The sequence below is a fragment of the Eleutherodactylus coqui genome, chromosome 7 (assembly GCF_035609145.1).
Source record: "Eleutherodactylus coqui strain aEleCoq1 chromosome 7, aEleCoq1.hap1, whole genome shotgun sequence".
In the NCBI taxonomy this organism is placed as follows: Eukaryota; Metazoa; Chordata; class Amphibia; order Anura; family Eleutherodactylidae; genus Eleutherodactylus; species Eleutherodactylus coqui.
The window spans coordinates 99321919-99343515 of NC_089843.1; the positions used below are offsets into that span (position 1 = coordinate 99321919).

General features: G+C 42.4%; 1 protein-coding gene across 1 annotated transcript; it reads right to left on the bottom strand.

The window, feature by feature from the left end:
* Positions 1-2614: 2614 nt before the first annotated feature.
* SLC25A4 (solute carrier family 25 member 4) lies at positions 2615-19789 on the bottom strand. The gene is made up of 4 exons (XM_066573460.1): positions 19580-19789; positions 8992-9478; positions 6120-6260; positions 2615-2810 (listed from the first exon to the last, which is right to left on the bottom strand). Exons 1-4 carry the CDS (start codon positions 19688-19690, stop codon positions 2653-2655), a joined length of 897 nt encoding a protein of 298 aa, XP_066429557.1. The 5' UTR covers positions 19691-19789; the 3' UTR covers positions 2615-2652.
* Positions 19790-21597: the final 1808 nt, after the last annotated feature.

Below are 21597 nucleotides of genomic sequence, written 5' to 3' on the forward strand. Positions count from 1 at the left end.
ATTAGCTATTTTCACCACTTTTTAATTATTTTTTCCATGCTGTACACCCTGCATATTAAATAATGTACTAACTGCCTTCCCTAGGTCATTATGAACACAGGGATACCACATGTGTAATTTAATTTTTAAATTTTTTTATTTTTTACAAAGTAAAGGATGAAAGGTGGTGTTTTGTCGTTTTTTTTAAATTTTTTTTTACATTTTATACTTTTTTTTTAAACTTTAACTATTTTTACATTTTTGTCCCTTTTAGGGGACTTGCATAATACTTTTTTTTATTCTTCTAATACTCTACTATGCTGAGGCATAGCAGGGTATTAGACAGGCTATGACGCTCAGACTGAGTCTGAGCATCATAGCCTAATGTAGCTGTCAGACCTGAAGGCTATATTCAAGCCTCCAGGTGCCACAGAGACCCATCAGGACTCTCTGATCACATTGCAGGGGGTCCGATCGTGACGGCCCTTTACATGATGCAGTCGCACAGACTGCGGCATGTAAAGTGTTTAAACAGCGGAGATCAGAGGTTTTCTCCGTTCTCTGCTGTAAGAGCTGGTGCCCAGCTATCATCCGACAGCCGATCACCAGCTCTCCCTGCCAGGGGGACCATCAGCCGGCTTCTGAGAAGCCGGTGGTCTCTGTGGCAACATGTAAACAGTGCAACATAGCCTGGAAATCTTCTGGGCTATATTACTATGGGCAGTGGAGCTAGTCCTGTAAAATTTCCGGACGTGCCACTGAAGTGGTTAAAGCACTTATGAATTTAGATGATGTCCATGCCCAAAAATTAAGAAACTCTACATTAGAATTTACTTCCTGGTATGCCAGAATACAGAAGAACATCTCTGCAGCCTTTTTCAGGGACAGAATAGAGGGCACACCTAACTAAAGTGAAAGGTAAGGGTTTTTTTTATTCCTTTTTATCCAATTGAAGAAATGATAGTTTTACCTTTTAATTAGCCCCCTCTTAACCTCTGTGTCGTTTAGATTCCCTGAAGCCATGTGATCAGTGAGGTATAATTTTAACTTTAGGTGGCTTTACCAGGTGGCTATCACCTGAATAATTTCTTCATAGAATAAATTCGACAGTTGTTCCAACTACACACAGCCACCAACTGAGTGACGAGCAAGATTCTATTCACTATATGCTAGTTGCTTTGTTTCAGCTCACCTAAAAATAGTAAGTGGTTCATTAATTATCGCCTGGTGTAAACTGGTAATTGTTGTCCTTCAATGACTAGCCAACAATTTTGCAGGGAGATATGCACTTGTTTGACAGGTGCTTCCCATCAAATTGAATACTAATTGTGCTCCCGCCTTTCGTCAAACATTTTGCCCTCCCACTTAATTCTCATTGGTTCCCGAAAACACTCAAATACATGTAAGTGATCCTTGACTGAACAATACTTGCTGCTCTTCAAAAGCACACTTTTTGTCTCTAGCTGTTTTTTGTCTTCGAAGATACACTCGCTGTTGTGCTATCTCGCTAGTTTGGTTTTCAGCAGAATAGAGATGAACCAAGCTGTGAACAAAAATGAAAGTAAAGTCCTTGCAGGCAAGAAGGAGGAGAGGCTGCGGCACTGACTGTTCCATCGAACCAGTGATAGACACTGGCAGTAAGTGTTTACTCGAAGATCGCTCACATGTATTTATGTGCAGTCAGAGGACTCTGCAACCATTGAGCGTGCATTGGGGAAGGGTAGAAATTTCAAATATACACCCAACAAAGAGCCTCATGCCTCCTAACTAGTTGACAATATTTTCGCCCTTGTAAATACTTCCAACAATGGGTTTAGAGTTTGGGAAATTAAACAAGTAAGCAACAATCACTCTGTGTAAAAACACAAAAACACCAGTCGATCATACGCTATAGCAACTATTACTAGCAATTATTCAGCTGAACGTTATCTCGTGTAAGGGCTCTTTTGCACAGGATGACCTGTCGGCTGCAGATGCCCTACAGGTCATCCCAGCGACAATCATTCTTGTGCTTCTACACGGGAACAAGCATTGCTCTTTGAATGAAGGCAGAGCAGGCTGGGATCGTTTTGGCCTACCTGCCTCTATTCACAATAAACAGGCAGTTGTTCAAGTGACTGACTGCCTGTTTACACTGGGCGATCCGTTGTTCAGTTTTCTAGCCATGATTTAGGTATTGAAGAGAATTTGGCATAATTTGTTCATCATCTGATAGAGCAGAGGCAATTCAGCTCTTCATTAAATGTTGATGCCACTTTGCGCAGATCTGGTGCTTGGGTGATACAGTTGAGTAATTCATATTCAACATTTCTCATAATGAGGGACCTTATAAATAAGAACTATTTTATTCTTTGTAAGATTACTTTTATTTATAAATTAAATTACATAACTTCATCCCTTTATGTGTTTCACAGGTTTCCATGGATCCAGCTACAATCATACAAAGTGCAACAAAATACATGAGAGGAGATTGTATCCATTCTAAACATGTACAAGATATGCATCTTAAAGTGTACATCTGCACGGGTTGAGAAACTATTACTGTGTGCTCTTGCTGCATACCTGCCTTTCACACTCAATTTCCCTAGGAAATAGGAATTTTATTCCTGAAATCAGATGCATCCGTGAGTCTCTATGAAGTATATAGAAAGGATTAACATGGTGTTTATTAGTTTATACATATTTCTTGATTTCATCATACAATACTAGTACAAATGCACCACCCATGCCTCTCAGAACGTTGGACCAAGCACCCTTGAAGAAGGCTTTAGATCCTTCATCTTTTGCAATCTTCTTCCAGCAGTCAATTGTTCCCTTATACATGATATCAGCTGTTGGGGTAGAAAAACATTCAAATTATTAGAGAAAAAAAAAAACATTGAAAAATTCTACCCCGTCTTCCTGAAAATAAGCCCTTCTCTGATTTTTAGGGATTTTCGAGGAGGCTAGAAATATAAGCCGTGTCCCAAAAGTAAGTCCTAGCTGCATTACAAAAAAAACCACAATACATTACCTAGCAGGCTCGGTAGGGGCCGAACACCCACAGAAGATTGCTTCCTGGTTACGGGATTTATAAATCCCACCTCCAGGAAGTGATGGCTGTGATTGGTTCAGCCAATCAATGTAACGCTTGATGAACCAATGTGATGGCTGTGATTAGTTCATCTAGCGCTGCCAATTAATTGATTGGCAGCGCTCGAGAACCAATTACAGCCATCGCATTGTAGAGGCGGGATTTATGAATTGGTCAATCAATGTTACGGCTCAGCCCATTCATAAATCCCACCTCCACATCGTGATGGCTATATTTGGTTCACTAATCACAGCCCTCGCTTTCTGGAGCTGGGATATATGAATCCTATAACCAGTAGGCGGCTGAGGACTGCAGCAAGCTTGCTGGAGCTCTGGAGACCAGCAGGAGGACCTGGGCCGAGCCTGCTAGGTGAGTATAATAAGACATCCCCCGAAAATAACACATAGTGCCTCTTTTGTGACAAAAATGAATATAAGACAGCGTGTTATTCTCGGGAAAACACGGTAGTAGCTTAGCAGTATAATGCACAGAAAGCCAATTTAAGTGCTATGGACACATTTTCGGGAGTAATTTTTTTCACTTAAATACATGTATTTTAGGCTGACAATCATTTTGTAATAAGGCTTAACTAATACTTTTACACTGTTTGTCCTCTGCAGCTTCTACTTATCACTGCATATTGACACCGCAGTCTAAGGCTAGCTTTACACAGAGCAACTATCATCCCAAAAAATTGCTCAATCTAGCAAATGTTAAGTTATAGTTTTTCCGTGAAGTACAGCCACCAACAGGGTAACGATTGCACATTTGCTCTCTACTAACTAGTATTTTTCTAGATCACATAAACAATAGTCACTGGTTGATCAAAAATCATCTGGTGTAAAGTCACAGCCTTTCGTATCTGAATGACTTTTGAACGAATTAGCATGGAGACTAATTTTCATCGAGAAGCCCCCCCCCTCAGACAATATCTCGGTAAAGGCCCATTTAGACACAGCAATAATCACTCAAAAGAGCGACTTTTGAGCGATCATATTTGTGTCATTTACAGCACAAGATGATCGTTCAAGATGAGCGATCACCTTACGCTGCCAGCAGAGGATGCAGAAGACAAGCGGGTTGTCCCCGCTTGCCTTCTGCATACAGCTGTTCCGCACTCCAAGCGCCCAGCTATTTTACAGTCGAGCGCTCAGAGCGCAGGATGCAGAAGACCAGCGGGGTGTCGCCACTGAGCTTCTGCATCCAGCTGTTCCCCGCTCCGAGCGCCCGGCTATTATATAGGCCAAAATACATGCATTTACCTGCTCCTCCAAAGGTGTACATAGCCTTTAAAGTTGCATTCTGGATGCACCAAAGTTTGGGAAATCCATCACAACATCAGTGATCTCTGCTGTGAAGAATCCAGTTTTGTATCTTATTCTCTTCAGACTGTGTACTTTGCACTTTTCTTACAGACTTAAGGTCACATATCCAGCACTCTGATAATGCTCTGTGTCCTGCAGTTAATCGGACGGCTTTATGTTAACTGTCATAAAGAAAAACTGTCTTTCTCGCACATTAGCAACCAATCACAGAACAGTTTTATTTCACATTCTGCTCTTCAGATGAAAGCTGCATTGTGATTAGTTGTTATAGGCAAGAAGAATAGTATTTCTTTATGGCTACAGACATAAAGTTTACCCATTGACTGCAGGACGCAGAGTGTTGTCAGAGTGCCGGTCATGTGACCTGGAGCATGTAAGAAAAGTACACAGCCTGTAGTGAATGAGTTGCAGAACTGGATTCTTCACAGTTGAGGTCAGTGATACTGTGATGTATTAACCCAAAATAAAAAAAAACAACGGAGTGCTTCATAAAACCTTGTACAATCCTATAAGTAATTTATGTAAAACATATGAGCCTGGAGCCACTTCAGGAATACCCCACTTCTAAATAATTCTTAGCATTTTCCACATATAGCTCCACTCTAGTCTTTGGGTTGGTTCTGCTATTGCAGTCCAGTTCATTGACTTGAATGTAGTTGAGCGCCTATACTAAACACAGCCCTATGGCAAAAGTGGTGCTGTTTCTCAAAAATAAGCATACTGGTTTTTTTTCTTGACCCAGACAACCCATTTCTATCTTCTCCTGTGACCACATCCAAAGCTAAATTGATCGCATTTAATGCTAAGCTGTCAAATAACATATCTAACATTATGGTGTAAAGGCCGATTAAGACACAACGATTATCGCTCAAAAGATGTCGCTCAAGCGACTTTTGAGCAATAATTGTTGTGTTAATTACAGCGCAAGATGATCGCTCAAGATGAGCGATCACCTTGCGCTACCAGCGGAGGATGCAGAAGACAAGCGGGGCCGAGCGCTCCATGCCGGGTATGGAAAACAGACCTGGACCGCTCTGTTCTTCATACTCCGCCTGTCATCAGGTAGTGGGATACAGCTGAAACAATAGTATCAGCTGTATCCCACTGTGAATCCCTGACGAGGTTCATCGTCATCTTTCAGCACGATGATGAGCGTTGGGATAACGAAAAAATGCACAATGTAAGTGCAGTTACACACAATAATTATCACTGAAAAGACGGCTTTTGAGCGATAATCGTTGTGTCTAAATGGGCATTAAGTAAACCACAGCCTGTTTCCAAGAACATATTACAGAATTTTGAATGCAGGTATACTAGTAGATATGAATGTAGGAAATATGTGGAAGTGAAAATAATAGTAAACCAAAGTGTTTCTGGCATTGTGTATAGGTTTAGGCTGTGAAATATTGCTAAAAGTGGTGTTGTGGCTTAAATGGGAATTCCATGTGAAATTTTATGAACCACAAGCTAAACCAAATGATACAATATGTATGTTACTCTTTGTGCAGGACCTAAATGGAAGTTCTAAAAGGTCACCTTAGCTAAGTGCTATATGCATGTGTGCAGAAAATGATGGCTAACTGATGGTGTCCTCTTTCTTTCCCATTTACCACTGAAAGGACATCACATTAACCAGTACAACTAGACCGCTCTAAATAAGAATTCAAAGATGGACTCCAATCTTAAAGCACTGAGGTCTCAATTTTAAAAAAGAAACCAAATGTTAATTTTGACCATCTCACCTCCTTTTCTGCCAGACTGCATCATCATACGACGTCGGACAGTGTCAAAGGGGTAGGAAACAAGACCAGCTACGGCAGTGACACTCTGAGCAATCATCCAGCTTACTATAATGTGCACATTCTTGGGATCTGGCATCATGCCTTTAGGGAAATCACAAAAAGTAGATTAGCATAAGGTAATGGCATAATGCCACATTAATTGCATTTAAACACATAGGGATTTACTATATTGTCCATGCAGGTTGTCTTGGATTTAATCTTGTTATACACAGATCAGCCATGACATTAAAGCAGCTGCCTAATATTGTGTAAGTCCCCCTCGTACTGCCAAAACAGCTCTGATCTGTCAAGACATAGACTCCACAAGACCTCTGTAGGTGTCCTGTATATCTGGCACTAAGATATAGCATCAGATCCTTTAAGTCCTGTAAGCTGTGATATGGGGCCTCCATGGATCACATCTCTTTTTTTCAGCACATCCCACAAATACTTGATTGGGTTTATATCTGGGGATTTTAGAGGCCAAGTCAACAATTCAAACTCTTTGTCGTGTTCCTCAAACCATTCCTGAAAAATTTTTTGCAATGTGGCAGCATGCATTATCCTGCTGAAAAAGGCCATTGCCATTAGAGAACACCATTGCCATAAAGGGATGCAGCAATGTTTAGTTAGGTGGTGCATGGGAAAGTAACCACCACATGAATGCCAGGACACAAGATTTATCAGTGGAACACTGCCCATAGCGTCATACTGCCTATGCAAACTTGCTTTCTTCCCATAGTTCCCCCTGGTGCCATCTCCTGTCTTGCACATATACCCTGTCATCCACATGATGGAAAAGAAAATGTGATTACTCAAACCAGATTATCTTTTTCCATTGCTTCATGGTCCAGTTCTGATGCTCGCCTACAGGACTTCACCAGAGCAGCACCCATCCTCTGGAATGCTCTACCCCAAGGCATCCGGACAATTCGCGATGCACGAAATTTCAGACGTGCCTTAAAAACGCACCTCTTCAGGGAAGCATACCAAATCTCCTGACCTTGTCCCTCGCCCCTCCCTATGGTGCCGCACCCTGTTTGCCTTCTAATAAATGATCTGTACATGAAATTTCCTATTGCCTGTGTTCCCCAACCCCTGCACCTCCTGTACCACCCTCAACCCATTTGTGTCTAACCCAATGTATCTCATATTGTATTTGTTGCAATTGTTGTATTGTTTTGCATTTATCCATGCCTGAAAGCGCTGCGGAATAAGTTTGCGCTATACAAATAAAGATTATTATTATTATTGATGTCCACATGCATGCCCATTGTAGAGACTTTCAGTGGTGAACAAGGGTCAGCATGGGCACCCTGACTGGTCTGCAGCTAGGAAGCTTCATATGTAGCAAGCTGCGATGCCCTGTATGTTGTGCCACCTTTCTATCATTGCCAGTATTAATCCTTTCAGCAATTTGTGCTAGAGTAGATCTTCTGTAGGAATGGGCTAGACAGACTAGCCTTTGCTTCCCACAAGCGTCAGTGAGCCTTGGACTCCCATGACCCTGTCGCTGGTCCTTCCCAGATCACTTTGGGTAAGTACAAACTACAGCTTCTTGGGAGCAACCCACAAGACCTGCTGTTTTGGAGTTTCTCAGATCTAGTTGTTTAGACTTCACAATTTGGCCCTTGTTGGAATAACTCAGATCCTTATATTAGCCCATTTTTCCTGCTTTCAACTGATTGTTCATTTGCTGCCTAACATATCCCACACATTGACTACTGCCATTGTCATGAGATAGCCAATGCTATTCACTTCACTTGTTAGTGGATTTAATGTTTATGGCTGATCAGTGAAATTGATTACTTTTTTACCAGCTCTGATACCTTATAGAATGATCAACATTGAATCATTTGAAAGAAAACTACGCCTTTTAAATAACTTATAATTCGTACAATTATGGCTGGCCAGGGGAACTCTTCTGAGCCAAATATTTTTCTTTCACTGTGATACGGATATGCCAATAATGGATTTACATCTAACTACAAACAAAGGTTTAGGGAGAATGTGGTTGAATTAGATCTTTGTTACCTTCTGCAAAAATTGTTACAGCGCACTACCACTGTGAATCACCAGTCACAGGAACCATGGTCAAGTCCCACTGCTAGACTTACTCTGCATGCTGGGCCATGTCTGATCCCTGGTCCTCTTCTTCTACATGATGCCTTTTCACTGCCTGTAGGGCGGGCATGCACTTCTGCTCCCTATCTTAAAGGACCAATGCACACTCACAAATTCCATCCCTCAGCAATCCCTGTACACCTCTGTCTATAGTAGGCATCCTTCCCTCTTAGAAGATGCCTAAGTAATTGGTCTATAATAGCCATTGTGACAAAGCCCCGATCTGTGTATCCCAGTTTTGGCTCCTGCTTTGACTCTTGACTACCCTGATCTCTGTGCTCCCTGACCCCAGCTCTGTTATTTGGACTACTCTGTTGCTCATTGCCTGACTTGACCCTCTGCCTGGACCTCATTTATGCATCTGTGCCACTAGTCCTGACCTTAGCTTGTCAAGCCGCTACACTCCTGTACAAATCATTAGGTACTGCACCTCAACCCTGCGCATCATCTCTGCCACTCTATTGGGACTATCGGTGTCAGAAACAGCTTGGAGACCCCCCAGCAAAGACTGTATCCCACTTGGCAGGGTCAAGGGTGAAAAGCGGAGTTCCCCAGGTGCTGCCTCCATAAGTAGCCCTAAGTCAAACCAGTGTATGGCAAGGCGGATCCATATCTGCCTGACAATATCTATGAATATATATGAATGACATTTGTTCCTAAAAATTCTTCTGTATATCTACATTCAACATCATTATTGGATTTCTCTTACCCTTAGCAGTGTCATAGACACCAAAATAGGCTGCTCTGTAAATGATGATGCCCTGGACGGACACATTGAATCCCTGGTAGAGACCTTTAGCACCATCTGACTTCCAGATTTTGGCTAGGCAATCTCCAAGTCCATTAAACTCTCTCTGGGCTGGACCTTTACCCACATCAGCAGCTAGACGGGTTCTGGCAAAATCCAGAGGGTACACAAAGCACAAAGATGTGGCACCAGCAGCTCCTCCAGATGCCAAATTACCAACGAAAAACCTCCAGAATTGAGTGTGCTTATCTACACCCCCCAGAAAGATTTGCTTGTACTTGTCCTTGAAGGCAAAGTTGAGAGCTTGGGTTGGGAAATAACGGATAACATTAGCAAGGTTGCCTCTCCAGAAGGAAATGAATCCTTGTTCTTTGGGAATTCGGACTACACAGTCAATGATTCCCTTGTATTGTGCCTCTGCTGAAATCTGCTTGCTGGCATGCTGGACCTAAAGAGAAAGGTTGAAGAAAGTAAGTATTTGTCTAGGTAAGAAATTTTACATATTCATGTTAATAGTAGTCAAACGAAAAGATGTCAATGCATTGCAGTTAATGTGTGTGAGCTCTTTCTCACTTGTGCCTTGATGTTCTGTTGTTCAGCTTCATCATTGTAGCCAAACAAGGAGAAGAATGGAAGTCGTGGATCCAGGACATGCCAGAACACAATGACTCTGGACAGGCAACATTGACTATAATGTGATCAATTCATATTTGAATGAAGTTAAATTACAATAGTAGACAATTTCCAAGGATAAGGGTGGCGCCATTTCTGGAAAATGTTAGACCTGTCTTTCTCACTTAAACATTCTCAAGGCTCAAGCCTACATGCAGCCTTTGTTCTGGCCAGCAATTTACCTCTCTACTTGGCGCACCCCCTCATAAATACAAACCTCTTGAAGCATTTCTCTATCTTATTCATTTGACTAGGTACAAAACCTTAAAACACACCTTTTTCAACCAGTTTCTAACCTGGCCTAAAGTCTCCTTCAGCAGGTATTTCAAACAATGACAAGTAGTTCAATTTTTTACCTGTTTTAAGTTATGAACTGATGAAGTAGTAAACTACATGTAGCCAAAACCCCCTACCCACCCACAGCAGCAAACAACCACAAATTTAGCCACTAAGGCCTTAGTCAGACGGGCGTTTTTAGCCGCGATTTGCGCATGCGCATGCGTCCGGCGATTTTATAAAACCATTGCATTGCAATGGTATCGGACACATGAGCGCTTTTTATGCGCTCGTCCGATAAATTATAGAACAAAAAATCGCAGATCGCACCTATCTGTGATCTGCGATTCCTGTTCTCTTCTGTTTATGCGCTCAATGGGGCCGGCGGCAGCAGCGCCGACCCCATTGAGAACATATAGAAGACAAATCATTCTTCTCTGCCACAGCTGTAACAGCTGTGGCAGAGAAGAACGATGTTTGCCCATTGAATTCAATGGAGCGGCAATACAGCCGCTCCATTGAAAGCAATGGGCTGCCGGCGTGCGCGGGGTGAATTGTCGGGAAGGGGTTAAATATATAAGCCCTTCCCTGCAATTCATCCTAAAATGTGTTAAAATAAAAAAAAATTATATACTCACCTTTCCGCTGCAGCCGGAGTCCAGCCGCGGCCGCTGTCAGTTCTCCTGAACTGCTTCTCAGCACTATTCAGCCGGCGGGGCTTTAAAATCCCCGCCTGCTGAATGATCTGCCTCTGATTGGTCACAGCCCTGACCAATCAGAGGCCGGTTTCACTCACACACCCATTTATGAATTCATGAATGGGTGAGTGACTGCTGCCTCTCAGCGCTGAGCCAATCAGGGGCAGGTCTGACTCACATCCATTCATGAATTCATGAATGGGTGTGAGTGAGGCATGCCTCTGATTGGCTCAGTGCTGAGCCAATCAGGGGGCAGGTCTGACTCACACCCCCTTCACACCCACTGCAGGACGGCCGCGCGGAGCTCCGGCTGCCGGGAGAAGGTGAGTATACAAACTTTTTTTATTTTAACAGATTTTAGGATGAATTGCAGGGAAGGGCTTATATATTTAAGCCCTTACCGACAATTCATCCCGGGCTCGCCCGCAGCGCATTGCTTTAAATGGAGGCGGCTCTATTGCCGTCTCCATTGAATGCAATGCGCTGGACAGCTCCGGCCCGTTTCTAATGAAACGCGGCTAGGAGCAGATTTTCGGGCGATTTGCGGGCGACTTGCGTGCACCGGTCACGCGATTTGCGGATGCGCATCCGTCATGCGATCCGCAAATCGCGCGAAAAAACGCCCGTCTGACTAAGGCCTAAGACTAAGTTCACACTAGAATTTTTTGAATGATCCAGTTTTACTAAAAACGGAAATCAGCAAAACTGAAGCGAAAAGCATTTCTTATGTTTTGGTAGATTCATAAAATGGATCTGTCAAAAAATGAATTAAATGCTTTGTGGCATTTTTCACCATTTAGAACCAATCTGATTTTTTTGGGTTAAGGTTTGTATAGTGGTTCTTCTTCAATGAATATGGTTCAGTGGTTAGCGCTGTTGCCTTGCAGTGCTCAGGTCCTAGGTTCAAATGTCACTAACGACAACATCAACTTTGAAAAACTCCATACAGATGTCACCCTTGGTCAGATTTGAACCTAGAACTCCAGCACTGCAAGGCAACAGTGTAAGGACTGGGCCACCATGCTTGTTCTTCCTTCTTTTGCTTTGTCCTCATTCTCCTTTTTCTTCCTCCTCCTCTAGAGGAGAAGGAGAAGAAGAAAGTGAAATAGGAGAAGGAAAAAAATAAGGCGAATAAGAAGGAGGAGAAAGAGAATGGAAAGATCTTGTTCTCCAGAAAAGGAAGAAGCAGGCAGAGGAAGAAGGAAAAAGCTTGGTGGCTCAGTAGCTAGCACTGTTGCGTTGTGGCGCTGGGGTTCTTGGTTCATGTCTGACTACGGACTACATATGCATGGAGTTTGTATGTTCTCATTGTATTCTTCCTTCTCTTCTCCTCCTCTGGAGAAAGAAGAAACAGCACAGTGTTTAGCACTGAATCTTTGCAGTCCTGGAGTTCTAGTTTCAAATCTTAATCTCATATCATTATGGTGTTTTTTAATCCCTTAACGCTACAGGACGTATGGTTACATCCTGGCTGAGGAGCACTTAATGCAACAGGATGTAAATTTACATCAGAGAATGATAGTTCTGTAGAAACTGTTTGGGCAAGAATACAAGGAGAGAACAACAGAAAGGACACCATTATAGGTATTTATCATAAGCTGCCTGGACAAGCAAAAGATATGGATGAACTCTTACTACATCAGATGGTCGAGCTCTAAAAAAAATACGACACAGTGATCATGGGAGATTTTAACTATCCAGACATTTGTTGGAAATCTCTCTCAGACAAAAGTAATGGGTCCAACAATTTCTTATCCACTGTTGCTGAAAACTTTATCTTCCAAAAGGTAGAAGAGAAAACAAGGGGATCTGCTATCTTGGACCTAATTCTTACCAACAGGGAGGAAATGGTTGAGGAAGTATGGGTGACTGGGGCCTTAGGAGGCAGTGATCATACTATCCTTGAATTTTGGATCAAAAGGGGAGGAAGACCTGAGAACACTCAGACCTCTAGGTTGGATTTCAGAAAGGCAGGATTTTTATGGACTTAGAAAGAGCGTAGGAAGGATCCACTGGCTGGATTTTCTTAAAGAGACAAATGCCCAAGAAGTTTGGGAAATATTTCAAAATGAGATTCTCAAATCATTAACAATCCCTAAAATAAGGAAGAATGGAAAGCATTTAAAGAGATTAGGATGGAGGATGACGGAACTTAAAGGGGTTGTCCCGCGCCGAAACGGGTTTTTTTTTTTTTCAACCCCCCCCCCGTTCGGCGCGAGACAACCCCGATGCAGGGACGTACAGACAGCTTACCGGAGCGCTTACCTTGATCCCCGCGCTCCGGTGACTTCTATACTTACCTGTGAAGATGGCCGCCGGGAACCTCTTGCTTCGTGGACCGCAGCTCTTCTGTGCGGTCCACTGCCGATTCCAGCCTCCTGATTGGCTGGAATCGGCACGTGACGGGGCGGAGCTACACGGAGCCGCTCTCTGGCACGAGCGGCTCCATAGAAGACTACAGAAGACCCGGACTGCGCAAGCGCGGCTAATTTGGCCATCGGAGGGCGAAAATTAGTCGGGCTCCATGGGAACGAGGACGCTAACAACGGAGCAGGTAAGTAAAAAACTTTTTATAACTTCTGTATGGCTCATAATTAATGCACAATGTATATTACAAAGTGCATTATTATGGCCATACAGAAGTGTATAGACCCACTTGCTGCCTCGGGACAACCCCTTTAAATACATGCTGAAAAGAAAGAAAAATATGTTTATCAAATGGAAAAAGGGGGGAATATCTAAAGAAGAATATAATGCGGTCTGCAGAAACTGTAGGGTAAGTGCCAGAAAGGGTAATAATGAATTGAGGTTTGCAACAGAGGATAAAAGCAATAACAAAGGATTTTGGGGGTATGTCAAAAGCAAAAGAAAAGTCAAAGATGCTATAGGATGTTTTCAGGATGAAAATGGTGAATTGATTAAAAATGATGTTGAGAAGGACGAACTTTTAAATTCCTATTTTGTATCTTTGTTCTCTCAGAAAGTAGATGGGACATCAACTGATCTTCCCTGTGCTATTGGGGGAATAAAAGAATGCAGGCTATCTATAAGCAGAGAGATGGTAAGGGGAACACTTAGCTAACTTAAAGGAATTCAAGTCTCCAGGTCCAGATAAATGACATCCTAGGATACTAAAAGGAAGCAGCAGATGTAATTGCTGAACCACTCGCCATAATCTTTAAAAAATCCTCGAGAACAGGAGAAGTCCCAGAAGATTGGGAAAGTGCAAATGTTGTCCCTATCCTCAAAAAAGGGAAGAGGGTGGATCCAGGAAACTACAGGCCTGTGAGCCTGACTTCTATACCAGGAAAGCTCTTTGAACAAATTATTAAACACCATGTATGCAAGTACTTGGATGGGAATTGAGTAATTAACCAGATCCAGCATAAGTTTGTTACAAACAAGTCATGTCAGAGGGAATGATCAGGAAAATGCAGTAGATATAGTGTATATTGACCTTAGTAAAGCATTTGACAAAGTATCTCATACCATCCTTATTGAAAAAATGACCAGATATGGGATCGACAAGGCAACTGTTAGGTGGCTTCACAGCTGGTTGAGTGATCATTGTCAAAGAGTGGTCATAAAATGCTGCACATTCAATTGGAAGAATGTGTCAAGTGGGATACCACAAGGCTCTGTCCTGGGCCCAGTGTTGTTCAACATTTTTATAAATGATCTGGAGGAGGGAATTGAATGGAAACTGATCAAATTTACCAATGACATAACGTTATGGGGGATAGCTAACACTAGAGAAGAAGGAGGATTCTAAAAGATTTAGAAAAGCTTAAATAGTGGCCAGCGACTAACAGAATGGTATTTAACAAGGAAAAACGCAAAGTCCTACATCTTGGCAAGAAAAATGAAAAAAAGCACATACAGAATGGGAGAAATTGTGCTAAGTAGCAGATGTGAAAAAGACTTGGGTACACTAATAGATCACAGACTGAACACGAGGCAACAATTTGATGTAGCAGCAAAAAAGGCAAACAAATCTGAGATGTATTTAGAGAGGAATAGAGTCTAGATCACGTGAGGTAATGAACCCCCTCTACTCTTCCTTAGTCAGACCCCATCTGGAATACCGTGTCCAGTTCTGGGCACCCCATTTTATAAAGATAGACAAACTGGGGAAAGTTCAGAGAAGCACTACCAAGATGGCGAGTGGTCTGCAAATCATGTCCTATGAGGAACGGTTAAAGGATCTCGGAATGTTTAGCTTGGAATAAAAGAAGTCTGAGAGGAGACTTAATAGCTGTCTACAAATATCTGAAGGGCTGTCACAGAGCAGAGGGATCAGCCCTGTTCTCATTTACACAATGAAAGACTAGAAGCAATGGGATGAAACTGAAAGGGAGGAGGACACAGATTAGATATTAGAAAAAACTTTCTGATAGTGAGGGTGATCAATGAGTGGAACAGGTTACCACGGGAGGTGGTGAGTTCTACTTCAATGGAAGTTTTCAAACAAAGGCTGGGCAAATATCTGTCTGGGATGATTTAGTGAATCCTGCACTGAGCAGGGGGTTGGACCCGATGACCCTGGAGGTCCCTTCCAACTGTACCATTCTATGATTCTATAAGTTAGGGGAATGGTGAGTTTATGTATGTAGTTTATAGCTTCTTTTCATGAAAAAAGTTGTTAAAGACACCCTTACTCCACAATTCAGACTTCCCTCCTGGGCTAGAAGAAGCTCAATTCACATGGTGGAAAACAAACAACTTGACAACCTTATACGATTTTCTTATCCATGGTAAACTGATCTCGATGTCCACCTTTACCAATCTCTATAGCCCTCCACCTCAAGAATGGTGGAGAAAATTACAAGTCTTCCACTTCTGGACCTCAATACTAACACCATCAACAAAGATAGAATTGAATCGCATGGAAGCAATGTGCAAATTCTGCCCTACACATCCAGGTACTCTATCCCACTTTTACGCTATGTTAAATAGTACACTTCAAGAATCTAAGCTACCATGTATGTTGCAATGGGAATCCGACTTGAACACTTCTCTATCGTTAGGCCGCTGGCATCATTGTTGCGAGACCCTAAGCAAGAACAGCTGGCAAGTTGCATTAACTGAAACCTCTCTAAAGGTGCTGCACCAAACGTACCTAGTACTGGAGAGATTGATGTCACATACCCGGAAGTCTCTCGTCTATGCTTCAGGGGATGTAGTGACACGGGCTCCCATCAACATATATGGTGGACATGTCCAATTGCACAGGCCTTTTGGAAAAAGATATCCTACCTTATAGCCTCGGTAACGGGGATAAGCTTTGGACTAGACCCATTTATCCTATTACTAGGAAATAAGCTCACAGAGATACGCAACCCTTCTTTCAAACTACCTCAGCACATTACTATGGCAGCTCGCATATTAATAGCACAATGGCGGAAGCCCACACTACCATACGAAGCCTGTATTACCCGCATAAACAGAATTTTCATGAATGAAAAACTTGTAGCCATTCGCCAAGATAAAACTCCTCAATTCGAGAAAATATGGAGTCCCTGGATAACGTATATTGATATCCCCAACCTGCATAACCACATGAGACCATAGGTGGAGGACACTGCTTAAAAAATCCTATAACCACCAAAAACGTAAACAAGTTACCTATCTAACACCAAACCTCTCCGCCCCACAATAATTACAATAGATCGGGCGCAAAGGACACCGAGATCTGTTCAACCCCTACCCCCCCTTTCCTCCAAAAATATGTGAGATATATAATAATCTGCTGTATCCTTACTACATGCAAATTGAATATAAACCCTGATTGGTTATTCTGTTATTATGTTTATGTAACATTAGGATAAACGGTAACTCTGTTCTACAATGAAAAGACCATAATATATCCCCCTGCGCGGGGTAACTGCGGCAGAGTGTTGCCAACCTTACTATTCTAATTCAATAAAAACCGCTGAAACATAAAAAGTTGTTAAAATGTTGCCAGGGCTTCTAGAGAATACCTGTTTGTCTTGCCTCTGTTTCCCATATAGAGTGATTGACAGCTCTCTCTTTATAAAAACTGATTGAGGAAAATCTGTCAGTCACTCTGTACGGTGGGGAAGCAGGACTATTTTTTCTCTGAGTCCTGATATCATTCAAGGAGCTTTTTACACCCAAACACTATGAAATCATAGAAAACTATATACCCCTGAGGTCTGCATCTCCCTCTCTATCGTATACTATCCACAGATCCACTTTAGAGCAATAACTATCAATTGGGCATTGTCATCTAGCTTTACTAAATGACCTTGTGTAACTTCAGTTTTTCCCTTTGTCTCCAAGCCCTTACCTGTTCCAGATGTGTGTGACATTAAAGGGGTAGTACCAAAATCGCAAGTTATCCTCTATCGGCACTGCTGAGCCCCCCCACTGATATCCAGAACAGGATTTCTGTGTCCTGCTCTGCCTGGTATTGCAGGGGTCTCTTCACCGCTCACAGTGGTGGCAAAATGAAGGGAGCACTTGCCACACATTCGCAGTCAGCGCTCCATTTATTTAAATAGGGCTCACGGAAATACCAGAGCGGGTGCTGCTTGAGTGACAGCCCCACAGCCCCACTGAAAGTGAATAGAGCGCTGGTGTACTTGAGTGACCAGCACCCTAATCAGTCCCCTCCTCACTGGTGTGGGTGCAGCAACTCTGAAAGGAGGAGGATAGGAGACATGGGACAACTGATCTCAAGATTGGCAGGGGTCTCAGAGGCCCCATGATCAGCAAGTTATCATCATCCTATTGATGGAAAATAACATCCAATCTTGGTACAGCCCGTCTAAAGGAGTTTTATGAGATGCATAAAATATGTACATTGTATAGTGGCTGTGCCTGGTATAGCAGCTGAGTTCCACATTCACTTCCTTGGGATGCAACTGCTCTCAGGCCATGTGACCAATGATCATGAGATCACATGCATAAGAAGAGACTGTTGTACTTAAAGGGGTTGTCCCGCGAAACAAAGTGGGGGTATACACTTCTGTATGGCCATATTAATGCACTTTGTAATGTACATTGTGCATTAATTATGAGCCATACAGAAGTTATTCACTTACCTGTTCCGTTGCTAGCGTCCTCGTCTCCATGGTGCCGTCTAATTTTCAGCGTCTAATCGCCGGATTAGACGCGCTTGCGTCTTCTTTTCTGAATGGGGCCGCTCGTGCCGGAGAGCGGCTCCTCATAGCTCCGCCCCGTCACGTGCCGATTCCAGCCAATCAGGAGGCTGGAATCGGCAATGGACCGCACAGAAGACCTGCGGTCCACCGAGGGTGAAGATCCCGGCAGCCATCTTCACAAGGTAAGTCAGAAGTCGCCGGAGCGCGGGGATTCGGGTAAGTACTGGACGGTTTGTTTTTTTTATGCCTGCATCGGGTTTGTCTCGCGCCGAACGGGGGGGCTATTGAAAAAAAAAAAAAAACCTTTCGGTGCAGGACAACCCCTTTAAGTTGGTGCTGCTGCCTCTTCAAACAATCTGATATTGATGACTTATCCCAAGCATAGATTATCAATATTTTACTCTTGGAAAGCCCCTTTAGGGTGCGTTCACACATAGTGGGTTTAGTGTGCTGCAAACCTGCACCAAATGGTGTGGATTTTGAAATGGAATTTGGTGCAGATTTACTGCAGATTTATTCTGCTACGGAAACTCTGCAGCGAATCCACAATGTATGAACACACCCTTAAGGTAAGATGAGCAGAATTCAGCATAGAATTCAGCAGGAGAATAATGAAAGCTGCAGCTTCTTATGCATTAGGCCAGATTCACACGGCCTTATGCGTGTTTGGGCACAACACACATCGGACAGCATATGGACACCCGGCTGTTTGTTGTCCAAGCTATTCGGACCCCATACATTTCATATGCTATTCTTGTCTGTTAAAATGGGAGAAAATTTCCTTGACACAGACCATCAGATTGCTCATTTGAATAACCTTATAAGCTATAATGGCTCCATGTGCTGACCGTCAAATACACCGACAGCATATGGACCCATTATACGGCTGTCTGAATAACCCCTTAGAATAATGCAAGCTGCCGAAACAAAAACATCACCCCAAAAGTATTCATAGCCTTTAAGGACTTAATTAAAGACTGTATTAATTATGTACTAAAATGAAAACTGTTCTAAATGCAATTGACAATATTAATTTTAATGCATTTATTTTTACACATTTGTTAATTAAAAAGACTATATTTTAATAACCAGAATGTACAATTTGTAGATCTTTTCACTGAAAAGTAAATTGTGCCTCACTATCACGCATAGTATTACTATTGCAAATGCTATTACTATTAAATTCACTATTACACATACTAGTAATTTGTTGTATCAAAATACACAATTCTCACAAAAAAGCAGAATAGACCAATTATTGTGTTGCATTTGTAAGAAGCCAGTGTCTGTAAGACTGACTTGGCGTGTGTTTCAGGGCAACCATGTGACAGGTCAGTTCTAAAAACAGTCAATGGGCAGAGCAGGAGACACTTTCCATATTTAGTCACTCAAAGCCTTGCTTGGAACATATCATGTAGTGCCCTCCCCACGGGCTTAGCCTCTGCCCATTCTGGCTCACTTGTATTCTGACGCCTGCATGTGTCGTTTGTACATCTTGTGACCTTCCAAGTTCCATGTACCCTACTACTTACAGGAAGCAGTGGTCTAAGAATAAGAGTCGGCACGCATTTACTAACCATACATATTATCCTGTATAGCAGTTGAACTATAGTCTAGCAGAAAACATATGTAAGCATCTAATTATAGAAGTTAGGGCACTGCTATGCCAATATTACAGTATCTGAACTGCACATATTATAAAAATAAACATGCTGTTACAACCACTACTATTAATACTATTACCATTACTACTACTACTAATAATAACAATGTTACCTGCAGCAACAGTTTCACTCTTTCGATTGGGGCCACAGCAGTCTTAGAAATAGCTGCAGCAATGCCACCAGCTAAAAAGTCCTTGAGAAAGCTCATAGCTTGGTTACTCATCTTGCAAGCGGTAGAGTTGGAGCACCTGCTTCCTTACAATATAATGTCAATACTTCTTCAGGCAGCTCCCTGTCTGTACTGCCGGCCAAAATAGGACGAGTGACAGACTAACTCCTCTTTATAAAGACACTAGATATCCTCCAGGGGTGGGAACTTGAAGAGTGCTTGTAATTGGCTGTTGTGCCCAGATCAGAGGGCAAAGGGGGCATGGGAGACATGTTGCTTCATGGAGACCCCCATGATACACTTAGGGACATTTAAAGGACATTTTAATGTTATCTGCTCAAGTGTGAGCAGCTTTGTGTCACACCGTGTACCCATAATATTAATAGCTCACTGGGTAGTTTAAGAAAGGATACGGACATTGGAGAAGCAAAATAATGGTGACAATCATAGGGATCTTTCCTCATCCCATAAAAGACAGAGTTTTGACTTCCTGTAATGGACAATTTTGACATACAGTGATTATGACCAGATTGAAAATGTTTATCCCGTTTAAAGACAATGATAGTTAACATGATTGAACTATTTAATTATTTTTCGGCATTAGGATGGGGATTTTCATGAGATATTCAGACAAGCAGAGCAAGTGCTGGTATATTGCAGACAGAGGCCCATGAAGAGGAGGCTTCAGGGCAGGTCAGCCCCATCCTCCTTCACCATGGACAAGGTGAACCAGTAAAATAGTGGACCATCCTACAGGGATTGATGTATAATGAACCATTACAGGTGAGCGATTACCCTATTTTTATTTTTTATGGAAGTTCCTATATTTAAACATCGCTCTGTGAACACAATTGCTGTATTATACTTGATTTCATTTATTGGATATTTTGTAAAGGCTGATTTAGACATAACGATTCTCGCTCAAAAATCGCTCAAAGCCGTCTTTTGAGCGATAATCGTTGTGTCTAATTGCACTGACATCGTGCAGTTTTCGTTAAGCAGTCACTGATCATTCTCTTTTAGCATGCTGAAAGAGAACTATCAGCCTTATCAGGAGTTCACAGCAGGATACAGCTGATACTATTGTTTCAGCTGTATCCTGCTCCGTGAATACAGGCGGGGTATGAAGAACACAGCAGTCCAGCTGTGTTCTTCATACCCCGCACGGAGTGCACAGCTGTATACCAGCTGAACGCTCCGTAAACACAGCCGGGATATGAAGAACACAGTGGTCCAGCTATGTTCTGCATACCTCGCTCAGAGCCCTCAGCTGTATAACAGCCGGGCGCTCTGAGCAGAGAACAGCCGGAAGCAGAAGACAAGTGGCCCCACTTGTCTTCTGCCAACCCCGCTTGGAGCGCAAAGTGATCGCTTAACGTTTGAGCGATCACTTTGCCCTGTAAATGCACACAACAATTATCGCTCAAAAGACATCTTTTGAGCGATAATCGTTGCGTCTAAACCAGGCTTTATTTTGCAACTGTTCAAATATTGTTACAACTATGAAGAGCTTTATGAAGTTTATCATATTAACTAGAAGCAGTTATCTAATCAGTTTAGTGTTTCCTCTTACTGACTGTTTTCATAGAATTTTTAGTTTGCTACTTCTACAAATGGTCTAGTTACAATTTTTCATTAACATCAAATACAGATACTTCATTTTCTGTATGTAATTGGGGCTCTAGGTCATGCACAAGTCACCTTCACATCCGATTCCATAGGACGTCACAGCAAAGTTCCATGTGACACTTGATGTGACTGAAGAGCACAAGCTGCTCTGTCCTGGATAACTGTTACTATAGCTTCACAGGACCTACAATGTGCTACAAATAAATCTGTACGGGATGCCACAGGAAGGGTCAATGAAAGAGCAGTCATTGTTTTTTCCACTGTATGTAGTAGTCACCTGAAAAAAAGAATCTTCTCTAAACTTGTCATTGAAAGTATGCTGGCTGTTAGTT

What these genes read in the sequence shown, in the direction of transcription:
- SLC25A4 (XM_066573460.1), bottom strand. Translation starts at nt 19,690, where the DNA reads ATGAGTAACCAAGCTATGAGCTTTCTCAAGGACTTTTTAGCTGGTGGC. An exon ending in TGTCTATGACACTGCTAAGG is followed by an intron (nt 6,261 to 8,991) that starts GTAAGAGAAATC and finishes ATTTCCCTAAAG; the next exon opens with GCATGATGCCAGATCCCAAG. An exon ending in GCAGTCTGGCAGAAAAGGAG is followed by an intron (nt 2,811 to 6,119) that starts GTGAGATGGTCA and finishes CTACCCCAACAG; the next exon opens with CTGATATCATGTATAAGGGA.